At 49.5% G+C, this 18,253-nt stretch overlaps 4 protein-coding genes across 4 annotated transcripts; 3 read left to right on the top strand and 1 right to left on the bottom strand.

Moving 5' to 3' along the window:
* Positions 1-757: 757 nt before the first annotated feature.
* FMAN_12971 (uncharacterized protein) lies at positions 758-10,171 on the top strand (the record flags this gene model as incomplete). The annotated part of the gene is made up of 1 exon (XM_041823474.1): positions 758-10,171. One exon carries the CDS (start codon positions 758-760, stop codon positions 10,169-10,171), a length of 9,414 nt encoding a protein of 3,137 aa, XP_041689051.1.
* Positions 10,172-10,417: 246 nt separating this feature from the next.
* Positions 10,418-11,496, bottom strand: FMAN_12970 (uncharacterized protein; the record flags this gene model as incomplete). The annotated part of the gene is made up of 2 exons (XM_041823473.1): positions 10,418-10,937; positions 10,988-11,496. 2 exons carry the CDS (start codon positions 11,494-11,496, stop codon positions 10,418-10,420), a joined length of 1,029 nt encoding a protein of 342 aa, XP_041689050.1.
* Positions 11,497-12,808: 1,312 nt separating this feature from the next.
* On the top strand, positions 12,809-14,872 carry FMAN_12969 (uncharacterized protein; the record flags this gene model as incomplete). Its single annotated transcript, XM_041823472.1, has 4 exons — positions 12,809-12,857; positions 12,909-12,934; positions 12,993-13,820; positions 13,874-14,872. The coding sequence occupies 4 exons, from the start codon at positions 12,809-12,811 to the stop codon at positions 14,870-14,872; spliced, it is 1,902 nt and encodes a 633-aa protein (XP_041689049.1).
* A 1,760-nt stretch (positions 14,873-16,632) lies between these two features.
* On the top strand, positions 16,633-18,210 carry FMAN_12968 (uncharacterized protein; the record flags this gene model as incomplete). The annotated part of the gene is made up of 3 exons (XM_041823471.1): positions 16,633-16,913; positions 16,965-17,588; positions 17,643-18,210. The coding sequence occupies 3 exons, from the start codon at positions 16,633-16,635 to the stop codon at positions 18,208-18,210; spliced, it is 1,473 nt and encodes a 490-aa protein (XP_041689048.1).
* Between the last annotated feature and the right edge of the window lie 43 nt (positions 18,211-18,253).

Raw genomic sequence — 18,253 nt, 5'->3', positions numbered from 1 at the left:
CCTATCAGCTTACCTTCCATCAAGGCATCACCCTCTCAACTGCTAAGCAGACTACTTAATCCGGCAATTGACCACTACCGGCAACTTCCCGGCTCGCATAGCCTCTTAACCCGCGTACTACCGAGACACGGGATAGTTCTGCATGCAGATTGCAATCTCAGACTGATTGGCCTGTTCCCCCCCCCCTCCCGCGGGCTGTAGGATTCACCCAAGAGTAAGACCTACTCATGCAGGTCAGCGCCACAAACACCGACTATCAATCTCCCTGCAGAATAGCCCGCGGTAGCCAATCAGTGCAGCCGGCCAATTGAAGGATCAGGATCTGAATCATATGAAGGATTGGCAGGTTGTGATGCTGTTGAGAAATGACGGCGGGTGAGGCTGGCTGAGACAGAATATGCCTTGCAGGATCTTTTGATGACACCTCATGATGGAAGCATCGAGAGTCTAAGACATGGGATGATCATGCTGGGATGGTGATGTGCCTCTTTGGTAAGTATCACGTAATTTTGGTTTAGATATGGTGCCAACACGAGAATTGCTGCATGCTGCGCTGCATTCCTGCAGGTGAGGTATATACAGAAAAGTTGACATTGACTCACCCAACGATGCAGTAGCATTCTATCCTATCAGCTTATACGAGCTGTGACTTTGGTGGGAGATTCTTATTGCCTATTCAACCATATTGCCTTGCCCAAACCCCCATGTTACACAGTCGGACAATCCTTCAATTTCAAACACTTCTCTTACATTCAACATGACATCACTCAACACCAAGAGTGGTGCGCCAGTCATGCCTTTGTTGCTGCGTAGTGACGATGCAAGTCACACCGACACTCTTGTCGAGGAAGTCTCTTGTTCTCTCGGTCTAGGCCGTGATAGAATCGAGAGTATCCTCCCCAGCACGGCGTTCCAGCAAGATGTCATCGACTGCGCCGGTAGTGAAAAGCAACGCTCCATTGGGCATGTTGCTTATGAGATCAGCAATGACATTGACATCTCAAAGTTGGCTGCTGCTTGGAAAGAGACCATCCACCGAACTCCTGCTCTGAGGACCTGTGCCTTTACTTCCTCAAGTGGACAAACGTATCAGGTCATCTTGAAAGACAGCTTTGTCTTCTCATGGATGTTTAGTACATCTGCTGATCAGAAAGATGCTGTTGTGAAGGATGAAACAGCAGCTGCGGCTTCTGGACCTCGCTGCAACAGATTCGTTCTTCTTGACGATCCTATTGAGAAGAAGAAGATCCTCATCTGGACTTTTAGCCATGCTCTCGTGGATACATCCTTTCAAGAACGGATCCTCGAGCGAGTTCTGAAAGCTTACACCCATGGGCATGATGAACTCTCCAACAGGCCTTACACACCCGAGTCTTCTGACCCTGAGGATGATGGTCTGTCGTTGACTCCTACTGATGGGTCCAAAACTCCTGAAACTGAGGGTCTTCATCCTGCAAATCAGTATTGGAAGAATTACTTGGGTGATCTAAATGCTTCGGCGTTTCCGCACTTGATTTCTCCATTGGCTATTCCCCACCCCAATGCAAAGTCCGAACACCGCGTCACTTTTACGGCCTCGGCTCGATCAACTTGGCCCAGTGCAGCTATCTGCCGAACCGCGCTTGCCATTCTATTGTCACGTTACACACACTCGCAAGAGGCGCTGTTTGGTGTAGTGACAGAGCAACAGCAGCTGTTGGTAAATGGTCCGACACGGACCGTTGTGCCTTTCCGCGTACACTGCGCCTCCGATCAGTCTCTCTCAGACATCATCGGCGCAGTTAATGCTAACGATGATGCCATCCGCCAGTTTTCAGATGTCGGTCTTCGCAGCATCTCTTCCACTGGGGACGATGGCGTTGCTGCAAGCGGATTCCAGACTGTCCTGTTAGTCACTGAGGGCGATAATGAGCAATCCTCCTCTACTTGTAAGATTCTCCAAAAGACTGGAGAGTCTGAGCTCTTCATGCCCTGCACCAATCGTGCTCTGTTGCTCCACTGCCAGATGGCTAGTGATGGACTTTCCATCATTGCCAGATATGACAAGAGTCTCATCGATTCCCAGCAAATAGCTCGCCTCATGCGACAACTAGGCTACTTGATACAGCGCCTAAGAGTCTCTCCAGATAAGCTACCATCTGCGGGTGAGCTCGACATCTTGACGTCAGAGGATCAAGCTGAGATCCAGGGCTGGAACTCACACCCCATCCCTTCCCAACCCACTCTCATCCACAAAGAGATGCTCAGGATATCCTCTCTATCTCCAAGCAAAGTCGCAATCTGCGCTTGGGACGGCGAATGGACATACTCTGAACTCGATAACATCACCTCTCGTCTTGCAGCGGTCATCAAGTTCAGCACCCCTGACCAAGAGCACGCGATACTCCCGATTTACTTTGAGAAGTCCAAATGGGTTGTCGCTTCGATGCTCGCAGTCATGAAAGCCGGTCATGCTTTTACTCTCATTGACCCTAATGATCCTCCTGCTAGAGTCGCGCAGGTCGTTGGGCAGACTGGCGCTACTGTTGCGTTGACTTCCAAGTTATACAGGAGCAAGGTGCAAGGTATCATCGAGCGCTGCATTGTTGTTGACGATGACCTTGTTCAATCACTCCTTTGTACTTGCGCCTTGAAACCAGATCTTACTCTAGCCAAGGTTACTCCAGAGGATTTGGCCTATGTGATCTTCACATCTGGCAGTACTGGCGATCCAAAAGGCATCATGATCGAGCATCGAGCCTTTTCATCGTGCGCCCTCAAATTCGGCTCTGCACTTGGTATCAACAGTGATACGCGCGCTCTTCAATTCGGATCTCATGCATTTGGCGCTTGTCTTCTTGAGATCATGACGACGTTGATCCACGGCGGCTGCGTGTGTATTCCCTCTGATGACGATCGCATGAACAACGTTCCTGCTTTTGTCAATCGGGCAGATGTCAATTGGATGATGGCAACTCCTTCGTACATGGGTACGTTTCAGCCTGATGATGTTCCTGGGCTCAAGACTTTGGTGCTTGTTGGTGAACAGATGTCCCCGTCGGTTAATGCCATTTGGGCGCCTCACGTTCAACTCTTGGATGGCTACGGCCAGAGCGAGAGCTCTTCGATCTGCTTCGTTGGCAAGGTTAGTTCATCAGGCGCTGATCCAAACAACATCGGTCACTCAGTAGGCGCGCACTCTTGGATCATTGATCCCAGCGATCCGAATCGTTTGGTTCCGATCGGCGCAATTGGTGAACTTGTCATTGAGAGTCCAGGCATTGCGCGCGACTACATTATTCCTCCACCAACTGAAAAGTCACCTTTCTTTTCCACAGTTCCACCCTGGTATCCCTTCAAAGAACTACCCAATGGAATCAAGTTCTATAGAACTGGTGATCTTGCGCGTTATGCATCTGACGGCACTGTTGTTTGTCTCGGTCGCATGGACTCGCAGGTCAAGATCAGAGGACAGCGTGTTGAGCTTGGGGCTGTGGAGACTCACCTACGACAACAATTGCCTGAAGACGTGTCGATTGTGGTCGAAGCTGTCAAACCGTCGGACTCGCCTACGAGCACTGTTCTCGTTGCCTTCTTGATCGTTTCTGGAGCAACCGGGTCAATAGAAGATGCCACCATCTTAGATCTGGCTGCGACTAAGGCCATGAGTGTGAAACTGGAGCAGGTCCTTCCTCGCCATTCTATCCCATCGTGCTACATCAGCATGCAATATCTTCCTCGTACCGCGACTGGCAAGGTCGACAGACGAAGGCTTCGCTCTATCGGTCGCGACATGTTGGCCCAGCAGCTCCAAGGAAGCAGCTCCCGACCATCTCAATCGAGCTCTCCAACAGCCAGCAGCCAATCCAAGCTGGAAGATGTTTGGTGTCAATGCTTGGGTCTTGACACCGGAGCTGCCAACGTTGGATCAACTTTCTTTGAGCTGGGCGGCCACTCCATCACAGCCATAAAAATGGTCAACATGGCTCGGTCAGCTGGTATAGATCTCAAGGTCTCCGACATCTATCAGAACCCCACTCTCGCTGGTCTTGAGGCTGTTGTCAACGGTAGCGCTGAGCCGTACGCTCTTATCCCAACGACAACTCGCGATGGACCCATCGAGCAGTCTTACTCTCAAGGTCGACTCTGGTTCCTGGATCAGCTGGAGGTCGGCGCTCTGTGGTATTTGATTCCTTACGCTGTGCGCATGCGAGGAATGGTAGACATCGATGCACTAAGTCGGGCTCTGATGGCCTTGGAGCAGCGCCACGAGACTCTGCGAACTACCTTTGAGGACCGCGACGGTGCAGGTGTACAGATTATTCACCAGACCCTCTCCAAGAAATTGAGGGTCGTCGATGCGCCAGATAGTGACTACCTCGACCTGCTGAAACAAGAGCAGACCACTCCATTCGATCTCACCTCTGAAGCAGGTTGGAGAGCACTTCTCATTCGCCTGAGCGACACAGACTACATCCTCTCCATCGTCATGCACCACATCGTCTCCGACGGCTGGTCAATCGACGTTCTCCGCCATGATCTCAGCCAACTTTACGCTGCCGCTCTCCAAGGCCGTGATCTTGCCTCAGCTATGAACCCTCTCCCCATCCAGTACAGCGACTTTGCCATGTGGCAGAAACAAGAGGCTCAAGCCCTAGAACACGAGAAGCAGCTTGACTATTGGAAGAAGCAACTTGCCGATTGTTCACCGGCCAAGTTACCCACCGACTTCCCTCGTCCGGCTCTTCTATCAGGCGAAGCAGGCGTCGTGCCAGTCTCTATTGATGGGCAGCTGTACCAGAATCTACGTGATTTCTGCAACGAGAACAACACCACTTCGTTCGCCGTGCTGTTGGCTGCTTTCCGCGCAGCGCACTATCGTCTCACTGGCGTTGACGACGCTGTCATCGGCACACCCATCGCCAACCGCAATCGCTGGGAACTAGAGAACATCATTGGCTTCTTCGTCAATACTCAGTGCATGCGCATCACCGTCGACGACCAAGATACCTTTAGCTCCTTGGTCTCTCAAGTCCGAGCTACTACCACCGCGGCATTTGAGAACGAAGACGTCCCTTTTGAACGCGTCGTGTCAACAATGCTGCCCGGCTCACGAGATCTTTCGCGAACACCGCTTGCGCAACTCATCTTTGCGGTTCACTCGCAGAAGGATCTTGGGAGGTTTGAGCTTCAAGGTCTTGAGTCGGAGGTTGTTGCTAGCAAGGCGTATACGCGGTTCGATATCGAGTTTCATCTTTTCCAAGAGGCTGATGGTCTCAAGGGAAGTTGCAACTTTGCGACGGATTTGTTTAAGGCTGAGACTGTTGAGAATATGGTGAGCGTGTTCTTCCAGATTCTACGCAATGGTCTTGAGAAACCTAATATCCCGATCTCGGTACTTCATCTTACGGATGGGATTGAGGAATTGCGTCGCTTGGATTTACTCAGGATCAAGAAGGTTGAGTATCCAAGAGATGCAAGCTTGGTCGACATCTTTCGCACGCAAGTCGCTGCTTACCCAGACTCTCTCGCCGTCGTGGACTCGTCGTCTCGTCTTACTTATTCTGAGTTAGACCGTCAGTCTGATCGGCTTGCGGCAAGGCTCCGTCGACAGGGCATGCCAGCTGAGACTTTGGTCGGAGTGTTAGCACCGCGCTCATGCGAAGCGATTGTTGCCATCATCGGTATTCTCAAGGCGAACTTGGCTTATCTCCCATTCGACGTCAAGTCTCCCTCTGCTCGCCTGAATGACATTCTTTCTTCTATCCCCGGACAGACGATAGTGCTTCTGGGCTCAGATGTTCCCGTGCCAGAGCTTAGCATACCGGGCTTGGAGTTTATGCGTATCGTTGATGCCATAGAGTGTTGCGACACGAGCGATCTCAATGGAAATACTTATGTCGACAAGTCAAATCCTACCGCGACAAGTCTTGCATATGTCCTCTTCACCTCCGGCTCAACTGGTCGACCCAAGGGTGTCATGGTAGAGCACCGCGTCATCGTCCGTCTCATGACAAGCAACATCATCCCCGACTTCCCAATCCAGCCTCGCTCAGCTCACATGTTCAACATTGCCTTTGACGGCGCCACCTACGAGATCTTCTTCACCCTCCTCAACGGCGGAATGTTAGTCTGCATTGACTACATGACTACTCTAGACGTCAAGGCGCTTCAAGACGTGTTTATCAAGGAAGAGATCAATGCTGCGTGCATGGCCCCTGCGTTGCTGAAGCTGTATCTCACTGACGCACGCGATGCGTTGAGGGGACTTGACTTTCTCATGGCTGCAGGAGATCGTTTCGATGGACAAGATGCGATTGATGCCCAGAGTCTTGTGCGGGGCCAATGCTATAACGGGTATGGACCAACGGAGAATGGTATTATGAGCACGAGGTATCCTATCGCTGTTGGTGACTCCTTCATCAATGGTGTTCCTATCGGGCGAGCTGTCAACAACTCTGGAGCTTACGTCACCGACATAAATCAGCAGCTTGTAGGCGTTGGTGTCATGGGAGAACTTGTTGTCACCGGCGATGGTCTTGCACGAGGATATTTCGACCCAGCACTCAACGAGAACCGCTTCATCCACATTGAAGTCGATGGTCAGCGAGTGAGAGCCTATCGCACTGGCGATCGCGTGCGGTACAGAGTAGGCGACGGCCTCATTGAGTTCTTCGGTCGCATGGACACGCAGTTTAAGATCCGCGGCAACCGTATCGAGTCAGCGGAGGTAGAAGCTGCTATGCTCGGCCACGGCTCTGTCCGCGATGCTGCTGTCGTCGTGCAGAAGGATGATGGCGAGAAAGCAGACCTGGTTGGCTTTGTCGTCATTGATCACGATCATTCTTTAGAGGGTGACGCGAATGATACCCAGGTTGAGGGATGGCAGGATCATTTTGAGACTGAGATGTATGCCGATATTGGGGACATCGATCCATCTACCATCGGAAAGGACTTCAAGGGCTGGACGTCTATGTATGATGGGAGTGAGATTGACAAGGTGGAGATGCAGGAGTGGCTTGATGACACTATCAAGACGCTCCGTGATGGTCAGGCTCCAGGCCATGTCCTTGAGGTGGGAACAGGTAGCGGCATGATCTTGTTCAACCTCGGTGATGGGGTACAGAGCTACAGAGGTCTTGAGCCATCCAAGTCAGCCGCCGCATTCACCAACAGCGTCATCAAGTCTGTCCCCTCTCTCGCAGGCAAGGCCGAAATCCACGTCGGTACAGCCCAGGACATCAGCCAATTGACCGATCTTCACCCAGACCTCGTGGTGATCAACTCAGTCGCGCAGTATTTCCCTTCACCAGAGTACTTGGCCCAAGTGGCAGACACCCTGGTCCATCTCCCCGGTGTCAAGCGGCTGTTCTTTGGCGACATGCGAACGAACGCTACCAACAAGCACTTCCTCGCTGCCAGGGCTATCAGGACGCTGGGTGATACTGCGACGAAAGATTCTGTTAGGCAGAAGATGGCTGAGTTGGAGGAGCGTGAGGAGGAGTTGCTTGTCGAGCCGGCGTTCTTTACGACACTACAGGATCGCTTCCCCGAACTGGTTCATCATGTTGAGATTCTGCCGAAGAACATGCATGCTACCAATGAGCTTAGTGCATATCGTTATACGGCTGTGGTACACATACGTGATAGCGAATCAGTACCTGTGCATACGATTGAGAGGAGCGCTTGGGTCGACTTTGGCGCATCACGTATGAATCGCACGTCTCTCTTGCAGTTCCTGCGACGGTCGAAGGGGTCATCTACCGTGGCCATTAGCAATATTCCCTTCACCAAGACCGTCTTCGAACGACACATCGTTGAGTCCCTCGAGGCAGAAGAAGAGTCCAAGCTTGACGGTGTGGCTTGGATCTCAGCAGTTCGCTCTGATGCTGAGAGCCGTGCGTCTCTTTCTGTTACTGACCTTCACCGACTCGCCCAAGAGGCTGGGTTCCGCTTGGAGGTCAGCGCAGCGCGTCAGTGGTCCCAGAGCGGTGCACTCGATGCTGTCTTCCATCACCTCCCACCACCTTCAGTCACTCGACGCACGCTCATCAAGTTTCCAACCGACAATCACCTCCGGAGCTCAGCGACCCTAGCCAATCGTCCGCTACAGGGCCTTCAGAGACGGCGTGCCGCACTTCAGGTCCGCGAGCGACTGCAGTCTTTGCTTCCATCGTACATGGTCCCCTCTAGCATAGTGGTGTTGGATCAAATGCCTCTCAACCCTAACGGCAAGGTCGACAGGAAGGAACTTGCACGCCAGGCTCGGATTATACCCAAGCAGCAGACCGCACTGCCTACACAAGCGGTGCCTATCAGCGACATCGAGGCGATACTTTGCGATGAGGCGACTGCGACGTTTGGAATGAAGGTCGACATCTCCGATGACTTCTTCAAACTCGGCGGACATTCCCTCCTGGCCACGAAGCTCATCTCGCGGGTTGAGCAGCGCTTCAATGTTCGCGTCACTGTCAAAGATGTCTTCGACAATCCCGTCTTTGCCAATCTTGCAGTCGTCATTCGCGAAGGCCTTGCTTCACGCACCACCTTGACGAATGGTCAAGACAAACAAGGCTGGTCAGCCCGTGTCGCTCCTCGCACTGAGACTGAGATCATCTTGTGTGACGAAGCTTCCAAACTTCTTGGCATTGAAGTTGGAATCACTGATAACTTCTTTGACCTTGGTGGACACTCGATGATGGCGACAAAGCTGGCCATGAGGCTTGGTCGCCGATTGGATACTACGATAGTTGTCAAGGATATCTTTGACTACCCCGTTTTGTTCAAGCTTTCCAAGAAGCTTGAGTCAGCAGGTTCGGGGGCTGACAGTGAAGAGGTTCATGTTGACGATTACAACCCATTCGAGCTTCTCTCACTCGAGGATCCGCAAGACTTCATTCAGCGAGAGATTTGCTCACAGCTCAACGTCTCATTGGAGTCAATTCAGGACATGTACCAAAGCACGCAGATGCAAAAGTCATTCCTCTTCAGTCCCGGGACTGGGTCCCCACGACCTCTCACGCCCTTCTACATCGACTTTCCAGTCGACTCAGACCCTCCAACTCTCGTCAATGCCTGCCATTCCCTAGTTCAGCACATTGATATGTTCAGAACAGTCTTTGTGCTAGCTTCAGGTCAGCTGTACCAAGTGGTTCTGAAGCACCTCGACGTGCCGATTGAGACAATTGTCACCAACCAAAACGTCAACACGGCGACCAACGATTTCCTGGATGAGCATTCACAGGATCCTATTCGTCTTGGAGAATCGTTGATACGCATCGCTCTTCTCAAGCAGTCATCTTCGGTACGAGTACTACTGCGACTGTCGCACGCTTTGTACGATGGTCTGAGCCTGGAACCTATTGTGCGTAATCTGCACATCCTTTTTAACGGCATGTCGCTTCTTCCGCCGACGCAGTTCAGGCGGTACATGGAGTACACTGCCAATAGTCAAAAGAAGGGTTTTGAGTTCTGGCGTGACGTGATTGGAGACTCTCCCATGACTATCTTGAGCGATGCGAACAACGGGGCCTATCGTCGGGAGGTGTCACCTTCGAAGGCCTTGCACTTGTCAAAGGTCGTCAGCGTTCCAAGTCAAGCCATCCGCAGCAGCATCGCCACGCAGGCGACGGTCTTTAATTCTGCTTGTGCTTTGGTGCTGTCAAAGGAATCTGGGTCCAGCGATGTTGTCTTCGGTCGCATTGTCTCAGGTCGTCAGGGCCTGCCTGTCAATTGCCAGGACATCATCGGCCCTTGCACAAATGCCGTCCCCGTCCGCGCACACATTGGGGCAGAGGAGAATCATCACCAGATGCTTCGCGAAATGCAAGATCAATACCTGCGAAGCTTACCATTCGAGACCCTCGGCTTCGAGGAGATCAAGCGCAACTGCACAGACTGGCCAGACTCCACCACAAATTTCGCATGCTGTGTTACGTATCATAACTTTGAGTATCATCCTGAGAGTGAGGTGGAACAGCAACGTGTTGAGATGGGAGTCTTGTCGAAGCATGTTGAGCTCAGGAAGGATGAGCCACTCTATGACTTGGCGATAGCGGGAGAGGTCGAGCCCGATGGGATGAGCTTGAAGGTTACTATCATTGCGAGGGCGCATCTGTTTGAGGAGGAGAGGGTGCAGTATTTCTTGGAGGAGGTTTGCAACACATTTCAGAATTTGAACTTTTCTTTGTAAGGTATCGTTGGGGATTCATCAGGACGAATGTTGGTAATGCCAGAGCCCGGCGATCTTATTTCTTATGTAATGATAATCTATGCTATTATGTTACTCCAACGTGATCAATCGCTCAAGATCCTCTTCCATTGCTCTTCCTTGCCAGCGATTAATCATGGGTGTAGTCCTCCTGTGTAGTGATCATGGCTCATCGCTATCTTACTAGTTGCAGGTTGGAGCGATGCGTCTACCCCATTAGGAACAAAGCTAGTAAATCGACACCAAGGTCAAAGCCAGTGTCAATCCAATCACTAAGACGCTTCCAGTAGCCAACCTTTCAGCTCCATTCTTCTTCGAGCTCTCAGTAGATTTGCTGCTATCCGCAGTCGCAGTGCCAGTGGCGCTCGATGAATCGCCGCTTGCACCTGAACTGCCATCGCTATCAGAGCTGCCCTTACTATCAGAACTGTCCTTGCCGACACCAGCAGCAGTGATGGTATAGACGGTTCCATCGCCTCCGTTGGTATACGAGAACACCGTTCCGCTGGCCGGTGCCGTGACAGAACCTGGGTTGTTGCTCAAGGTGGCAGTACCGGTCTTGAGGGGATCGTCGGGCTTATAGTACGTGCTGACACCCTCTAGAGAATACGAGAGTTTAGACGAACAATCGTACGTCTCCATGTATGACCCGCAAGATTTATAGTCGACGTTCAGCTCGGACTCGAGGGTGGAGATTTGTTTCAGGCCAATGAGGTTGGGGTCCGTCTTGGGGCAGATCTCTACAATACTATTATATGTTAGTCTCGTTTACTCAATGTCTCGTGAATTGTAGCATACCTTGACAGAGCTCCACTGATCTCACAGCAGTTGCAGCCCTCAATCTGCTGCAGATTGCTTCCCGCATCGCCCGAATCGGCAGCGTTCGAACACGTCGCCGTCTGCTGAATGACATCCTGGATGTTGAGATACACTTGTCCGACGTTACAAGAGCAAGCGCCAGGTGCATTCTTGGGAGCGGGGAAGTAGGGAACTGGTTGCTTGGCAATATTGCAGTTCATGAAATACGAAACCATGTACTCCTGGTACTCGCATTCCCAGACCCTGTTCCAGCAGAAGGCCGCGTAGCAGTTGAAGTTGTCGACGTAGTCCTGGCATCCGCATGCGAGGAGCTCTACCTGGCTGTTGTCGTGGCGAGCTTGAGCAATGCAGCTGCTTGTATGTTTGTTCGCAGAGGCCTGGCACTTTTCGAAGCCTGATGCGTCGGCACAGCCTGAGCTTGTGAGTGTGACATCAGCTGCACCGGCTAAACCAGCCAAGCCGACAAGAAACAAACCATATAGCTTCATGGTACTCCGTCGTTGCTAGCTAGAACAAAGTTACTGTGTAAAGTATGCCAAGACATTGTTTGTTTGATGGGGCTCTTAGCTTCGTTATGTACTTTCGCAGTTGTCTTTTAGCTCTATGCAGGGGACTGTTGACATATCCCGAGATATCCGTATTCCGCCTTATGAGGACAGTCAAGCACTGGGACTCTTGTGAGAGACAGCTGTAATTCCGCCTAGCTTTGACCGCATTCGGAATACGAGCCTGTTGTGTCGCCCTGTTTATATTACAGGCCCGCAAGTGCGTGCCGAGATGCCGGGCTGAGATATTTATTTCAGCTCTCATGTCCCTCATGCAATGAAACATGCTAGCTGCTGCACGGGTTTATTTACTTCTTTAATGGCGTTCCAGACATATGCATTGTGATGATGACTGTAAAAATAAGATAGAGCTGTGAGAGCCTGGCAGTTATTTGCTGAATAGGATCACTGTATTAAACACTCTTAGTTACACTTCTCAAAGTGGATGCAAGTTGATTTAGAGCGGAACAGATTCCGTGTCTCTAACCTTGCTGGGCTGTCGGACTGGCCTTGGATTCCGCAGGCTGTCGGATAGGACATTCTTATCTTATCTTCAGCGAGATAAGCCTATCTGTTATCAACATGTTATCTGTTATCAAACTGACATCTTTTGAAGTTCTGCTGCTTTTATTTGCACCTAAGAAGTTTGAGCCTTAGAGGTTCTTAACAGAATAAAAGCAAACTCATTGTATTAAGGAAGAGACTTGCAGTTCTTAGTACTTAGAGAATAAGAAGTATTAAACTACTTATTATAATAGATACAATTATATAGAATATACTCAAAAATCATAACTGTTTAGGGTAAGACAGCATTACGCTGGGTTGAAGCTTTACTTTACTGTACTCTATAATAGTATGGCTTTCCATTACTTAAAGATTCGTATTTTAGATAATTTAGGTCTTACTAAACAATAATGACTCCATCTTGTCTAGGTAAATATAAGATAAGTACAGCCTGGGAGAGAATTAAGCCAGGGCCGAGTTCATTCTAGGTGGATTTCGGTTACTTGTCTCGGTGAGCGATAAGAAAGTGGAGTTACTCAAGTCCGCCATCCAATCACTGTCTTTGCGCTACGGTTAACTTTGCCAAATCAAGCATGTCCTGGAAGCATTATCTCGGTGGAACCTCTTCCCCGGAATCGAATGCGGGGTAGCGAGCTCGTTTAGGCCCTGTAAGGGGTTCTTCTAAGACAACGTTTCCGAGATGTAATTTTCATCATCACTCTGTAAATGCAGCAGGGCTCTGGCTATGACCATGACTGACGAGTCAAAAAGATGCCGCACTAAGAAGGTGAAAGCACGGAGTCGGTACATCCCTCGGCAATATGAGATATTTGGCTAACAGGCGTGTCTAGCTGGCTGTTCTACCTGCAAGAGACGCGTGAGTCGCAGTCTTGTCGTAACGAGAACTCCATTATAAGACTAACTTTAGAGAAAAGAAGGTGAAATGTGATGAGCAGCTGCCAGGATGTAAGAGGTGCGCCAAAATCGGTGTCGAATGTCCCGGCTACCATAAGCCTGTGAAGTGGTCAGTGAAGTATGAGAGGCACATGGTTCACTCTTCACCGGCTGCAAGTAACTCTTTTCCTCGTTTCGACTCAGGCGTCAGAAATTTATCAAACTTAATGCAGCAGAACTCAAACCCTGGAAGCGTCGAGACTCAGAACAACAATGACGATGAAGTACAAGCTCCTGGTTCTCTCACGCAAGGTTCTAGTTCTAGTTTATTTGATGCCAGGGAGCACTTAGAGGACATTTTAGAAGTGCAACCACCCTCGACGTTAAATCCAGGGCAACTATTGACGTTGTGCGAAGACGTCCAAGCCGATGAAGAATTTCCCCTCGCGCTCAATGCCTTACATGATGACTCTCTTTGCCTGACCTCCTACACCCCAACTCTACAAGCATCACTCATCCTGGATCACTACTTTACCACGGTTTGCCATTTCAACTCATCCTTCGACTCGGCGAATAACCCGTTCCGATCAGAAGTTTCCAGAATGATGGCCGACTCTCCACTCCTCTTTGGTTGTGTGTTGAGCATGTCAGCAGCGCATTTGTACCAGGGTGACAAAAGCAGCAGCTGTATTCCACTGGAGTTCCAGACTGAGGCAATGTCACATCTTTCACACACATTGTCTGAGCTTCCTACAAGAAAGGAATGCGAGGTGGATGACAACCGGCCTACGGCCTTGGTATCTCGGGAGAAGATTCTAACTGTTTCGGATGACTTGCTCTTGAGCATTATATTCTTGGGCATGACCGCGGTAGGTATATCCGCTCCTTGAATCTCATCAGAACTGACATGTTAATTCGTTAGGCTTGGCATGATGTCTCTGCAACCGGTCTGCCACATCTCCATGGGTCACGTCAATTATTCAGGTCATGGATATCATTAAATAACCTGACAGATATCGATAAAAGAAGAAAAATGACGACAACACAAACATTCGTGGTCTCATCCATGGTATATTGGGAAGCTATGAGCTCAGCGCTCTTCGACCAGCAATACGAAGGCCTATCACATCTCACCATGTTTTGTGACCCTCACCCCCCAGCACTCATCCAGCCTTGTCCATGGACTGGTGTTGCAACACCCATTTTTGTGTTTCTTGCAAAGACGCTAACGCTGGTGCGGAACAACCAGGCTCTGAAGAGCTTGTGGGTTTTTGAATCTGGAGAGATCCATCGAAGGGCCTTGTACGGGGAACTACTTGCCAAAGCAAATAGTCTTGAACGTGAGATCTTGAGGTATCGACTGCCTTCTCTTGCACTCATTGACGACATTGGAGACCCATGTACAACGCCTGATCACTTGCTGGCTATCTCTCGCTGTTATCGCATGGCAGCCCTGCTAGAGCTCTATTCCGCATTCCCAGAATTCACAAGGACAGAGGGTAGACCAGACGGTGCTATTGATCTGGATCGCGGTGATGAAAAGACACACCTAATTATGGGACTGGCATTCGGCATATTAGAAATCCTGGAAAAGATTCCAGATGACTCAGGGACAATATCGATACAGCTTCTGTCACTACTGATCGCTGGAAGTTTCCTGGGGCCCAAATCACCAAGGGGGGAAGATGAAGGACCAAAGAGATTGGAAACACTTCGGTTGCGAACATTTGTTCGGCAGCGGGTTCACAAGATGTATGAGGCTGTCCGTTTGGGGCCGATTGGAAATGCCATGGTTATACTGGAGGAGGTTTGGGCGCGTATGGACATGTTGCCGGCAATCCAGAACGCGAACTCCGCGATATCGAGCTTTCACTGGATAAATATCATGTCGGAGAAGAAATTGGAAACAATGTTTGGATGACCAGGCTAGACTTAGGTAACTTAATATAATCTAGCCCAAGTTTAGGATAACCTTTACTAAATTTATTCCGATAACCTATACCACCACAAGACCCCCGCCTTTACAATCTCGTCGGTCATGCACTTCACGTGAAGTATCAGACTTAGAGTTGACATGCTCGCTAGGACGTGCGAGGATATCATCAAACCGGTCCTTCCACTCGTCCAGATCGTTGTGGTCAATTGGACCGTTGTTATGGGCGTTGGTATCTTACCCGTGGTCATGCTCGCTAGGACATGCGAGGATATCATCGAACCGGCCCTTCCACTCGTCCAGATCGTTGTGGTCGATGGGACCGTTGTTATAGGCGTTGGTATCTTACCTGTAGTCATGTTTGCTGGGATAGGCGACGTTATGCACTTTACATAAAGTATTAGATTTAGAGTTAATATACTTACTAGAATAGGCAATATTATATACTTTATGTAAAGTATTAGATTTAGAGTTAATATACTTACTAGGATAGGTAGTATTATATACTTTATATAAAATATTAAATTTAAAGTTAATATACTTATTAAAATAGGTAATATTATACACTTTATATAAAGTATTAAATTTAGAGTTAATATATTTACTAAAATAGGCAATATTATGCATTTTATATAAAGTATTAGATTTAAAGTTAATATACTTACTAGGATAGGTAATGTTATATACTTTGCATAAAGTATTAGATTTAGAGTTAATATACTCGCTAGGATAGATAAGGATATCGTAGAAGTGGTCCTTCCACTCGTTCAGACTTATGTTTTGGTCAATGGGACCGTTATTATAGGCGTTGGTCTCTTATGACGTGGTTATCCTCGCTAGGACATGCGAGGATATCATTAAACTGGTCTTTCTACTCGTTGAGGTCGTTAAGGTCGTTGTGGTCAATTGGGCCGTTGTTGTAAGCGTTTATCTCTTGCCACGCGGTTATGCTCGCTGGGCCGGGCGAGGACATCATGGAAGCGGCCTTTCTACTCGTTTAGAGCAAGAATATCATTAAACCGGTCCCTCCACTCGTTGAGGTCGTTAAGGTCGTTGTGGTCAATTGGACCGTTGTTGTGAGCGTTTGTTTCTTGCCATATTGTGGTCGATGGGACGGGCAAGGATATTATTGAAGCGGCGCTTCCACTCGTTCAGATCGTGAGGAAATAGGAGGATGTGGTAATGTCGGCGATCCGTCACCGATGTCTTTGTGTAGAAATGACAAGAGGTGGTACGATAGTGCCGCCCATCTTGATGATTGCGAGTCTGGCTGAATGAATGAAAATGATGTTCAAGTTAAGTTGTAACATAACCCCGCGCCTCTATACGAATTTATCGGCAGCCACCTCCTGCTATTTCTGTACGACAGGGAACACCGACGATGTCATGACATCATCATTCATACCACCATCTCCTAGAGGAGTAAGAAAACGGCAGGCCAGGCCCCGACATCCAAGTTACCTAAGTATTTTATCATTTAGGAACGAAATCCTGTGTTCTCTTTCCTTCACTAGCCACAAGTTTCAGTCTAGTACCAAAACGGGTATAAAGTGCGAGTTCACTAAGCGTCGGAACGTCGGAATGACCACTTCGGCCATCTTATCATCAACCTCGTACATTTTGTCTCAATCAGGAAATGACCCATGAGACCTCCAGTGCATTTAAGATGACCGCGTTTCTATCAATGATTTTGAGCATGTCCTCACATATTCCTCTTGTCATTGGCATCAGCATCGCATCTAGTCATCATGCCAACTTCAAAAGAAGGTTATCTCTGGACCAGCAGCGGCCTCACAACTGGCCTTGAAACAGACTCGGTTATCAATGGTACGCCCGAGTCGGCACTCCTGGAGAAGTATGATGTTGTTGTCATCGGAACAGGCTTTGCTGGACTTATCGCCGCCCGAAACATCAGTTTGACCACTGGTAAGGTTCTTCTTGTCGAAGGTCGCGATCGCATTGGCGGAAGAACATGGACAGCCAAAGCTTTGGGTGAGGAGTTTGAGATGGGAGGAACATGGGTTCATTGGTGAGACCCTTGTGAAAAGGCTGATACATAGTTCTGATGCCGTGACTCTAGGGGCCAGCCGCACGTTTACTCCGAGATTCACCGCTACAATCTTCAGGGCAACCTCAAGACCTCAGCGGGAACAGCGGATGCTAAATACACAGCTTATACTGCAAGCTTTGCTGGTCCAACCAAGCTCGATACCAAGGAGACAAACCAAACAGTCCAGAGAGTAGCCGATGCTTTCTTCGACATTGACAGCTTGACCAGTTACGATTTAATGCCATATCCCCACGATCCATTGCGCGAACCTGCGCTATGGAAGAAATATGAGCACCTCTCCGCCAAAGATCGCCTCGACCAGTTGAACATTCCTCAGGTCGAGAAGGACATGTTTGATGCCATGATCAGCTCTTTTGGCTCTGTGCCAGGTTCGCAATGTGGTTTTGTCGAAGTGCTGCGATGGTATGCACTTGGCGGCCATTCCATGGCTGGCGTTTTCGAGCGTGCTGGGCTTTGTAAGCTTGGAAATGGCGGCATGACATCGCTGGCACTGTCGATATTGTCCGAGTATAGGGGACATTTACTGTTCAATACTGTTGTTGAGAAGGTCGACCAGAATGGCAATGGGGTAACGTTGACTACAAAGAACGGTCGACGTATCGAAGCCAAATATGTGATCTCGACTATCCCTCTGTGAGGACCGCTCATCCTCGTTGTAGCTACAACTGAAAGCTGACAATTATTCAGGAACTGCTTGTCGGATATCTCGTTCAATCCTCCTCTCTCGCCACTCCGCCAAGAGGCTGTCAAGGCAGGCCATATCAACCAAGGCGCCAAGATCCACTTCAAGTTGAAGCAAACCGAGCCTGGCTGGTTCGCTATGGCAAGCGGCTACGGGCGGTCCCCGTGGTGCTTTGCATTCTCTGACCACAACGGCAATACCAACAAGAACAACGGTACATATTGCATTGGCTTTGGCTATGGCGGGCACCTCGCAGACCCACAAGCTAGCGAAGATATCTCCGCAAGCTTTAAGGAACACATCAAACCTGATGCGGATATTGAAGCGTATCTCACCCACGACTGGATGAACGATGGTCTTGCAAAAGGGACCTGGAGCTGCTGGGGACCTGGCCCGGCTATGAGTCGTTGGCTCAAGGAGCTTCAGAAACCTCATGGAAGAGTATTCTTTGCCAGCGCTGACTGGGCCGATGGATGGAGAGGTTTTGTTGATGGAGCTATTGAGAGTGGTATCACGACAAGTATTAGTGTTATGAGGTTGTTATGCTGGGAAAGTTATTTATTTAAACTTTAATAATAAATCAAATAAATGAAATAAAGTATTAAAAATGAGTTTT

Source organism: Fusarium mangiferae (genome assembly GCF_900044065.1).
Source record: "Fusarium mangiferae strain MRC7560 genome assembly, contig: FMAN_scaffold015, whole genome shotgun sequence".
Taxonomy (NCBI): Eukaryota; Fungi; Ascomycota; class Sordariomycetes; order Hypocreales; family Nectriaceae; genus Fusarium; species Fusarium mangiferae.
This window is presented reverse-complemented; position numbering and strand designations above follow the sequence as displayed.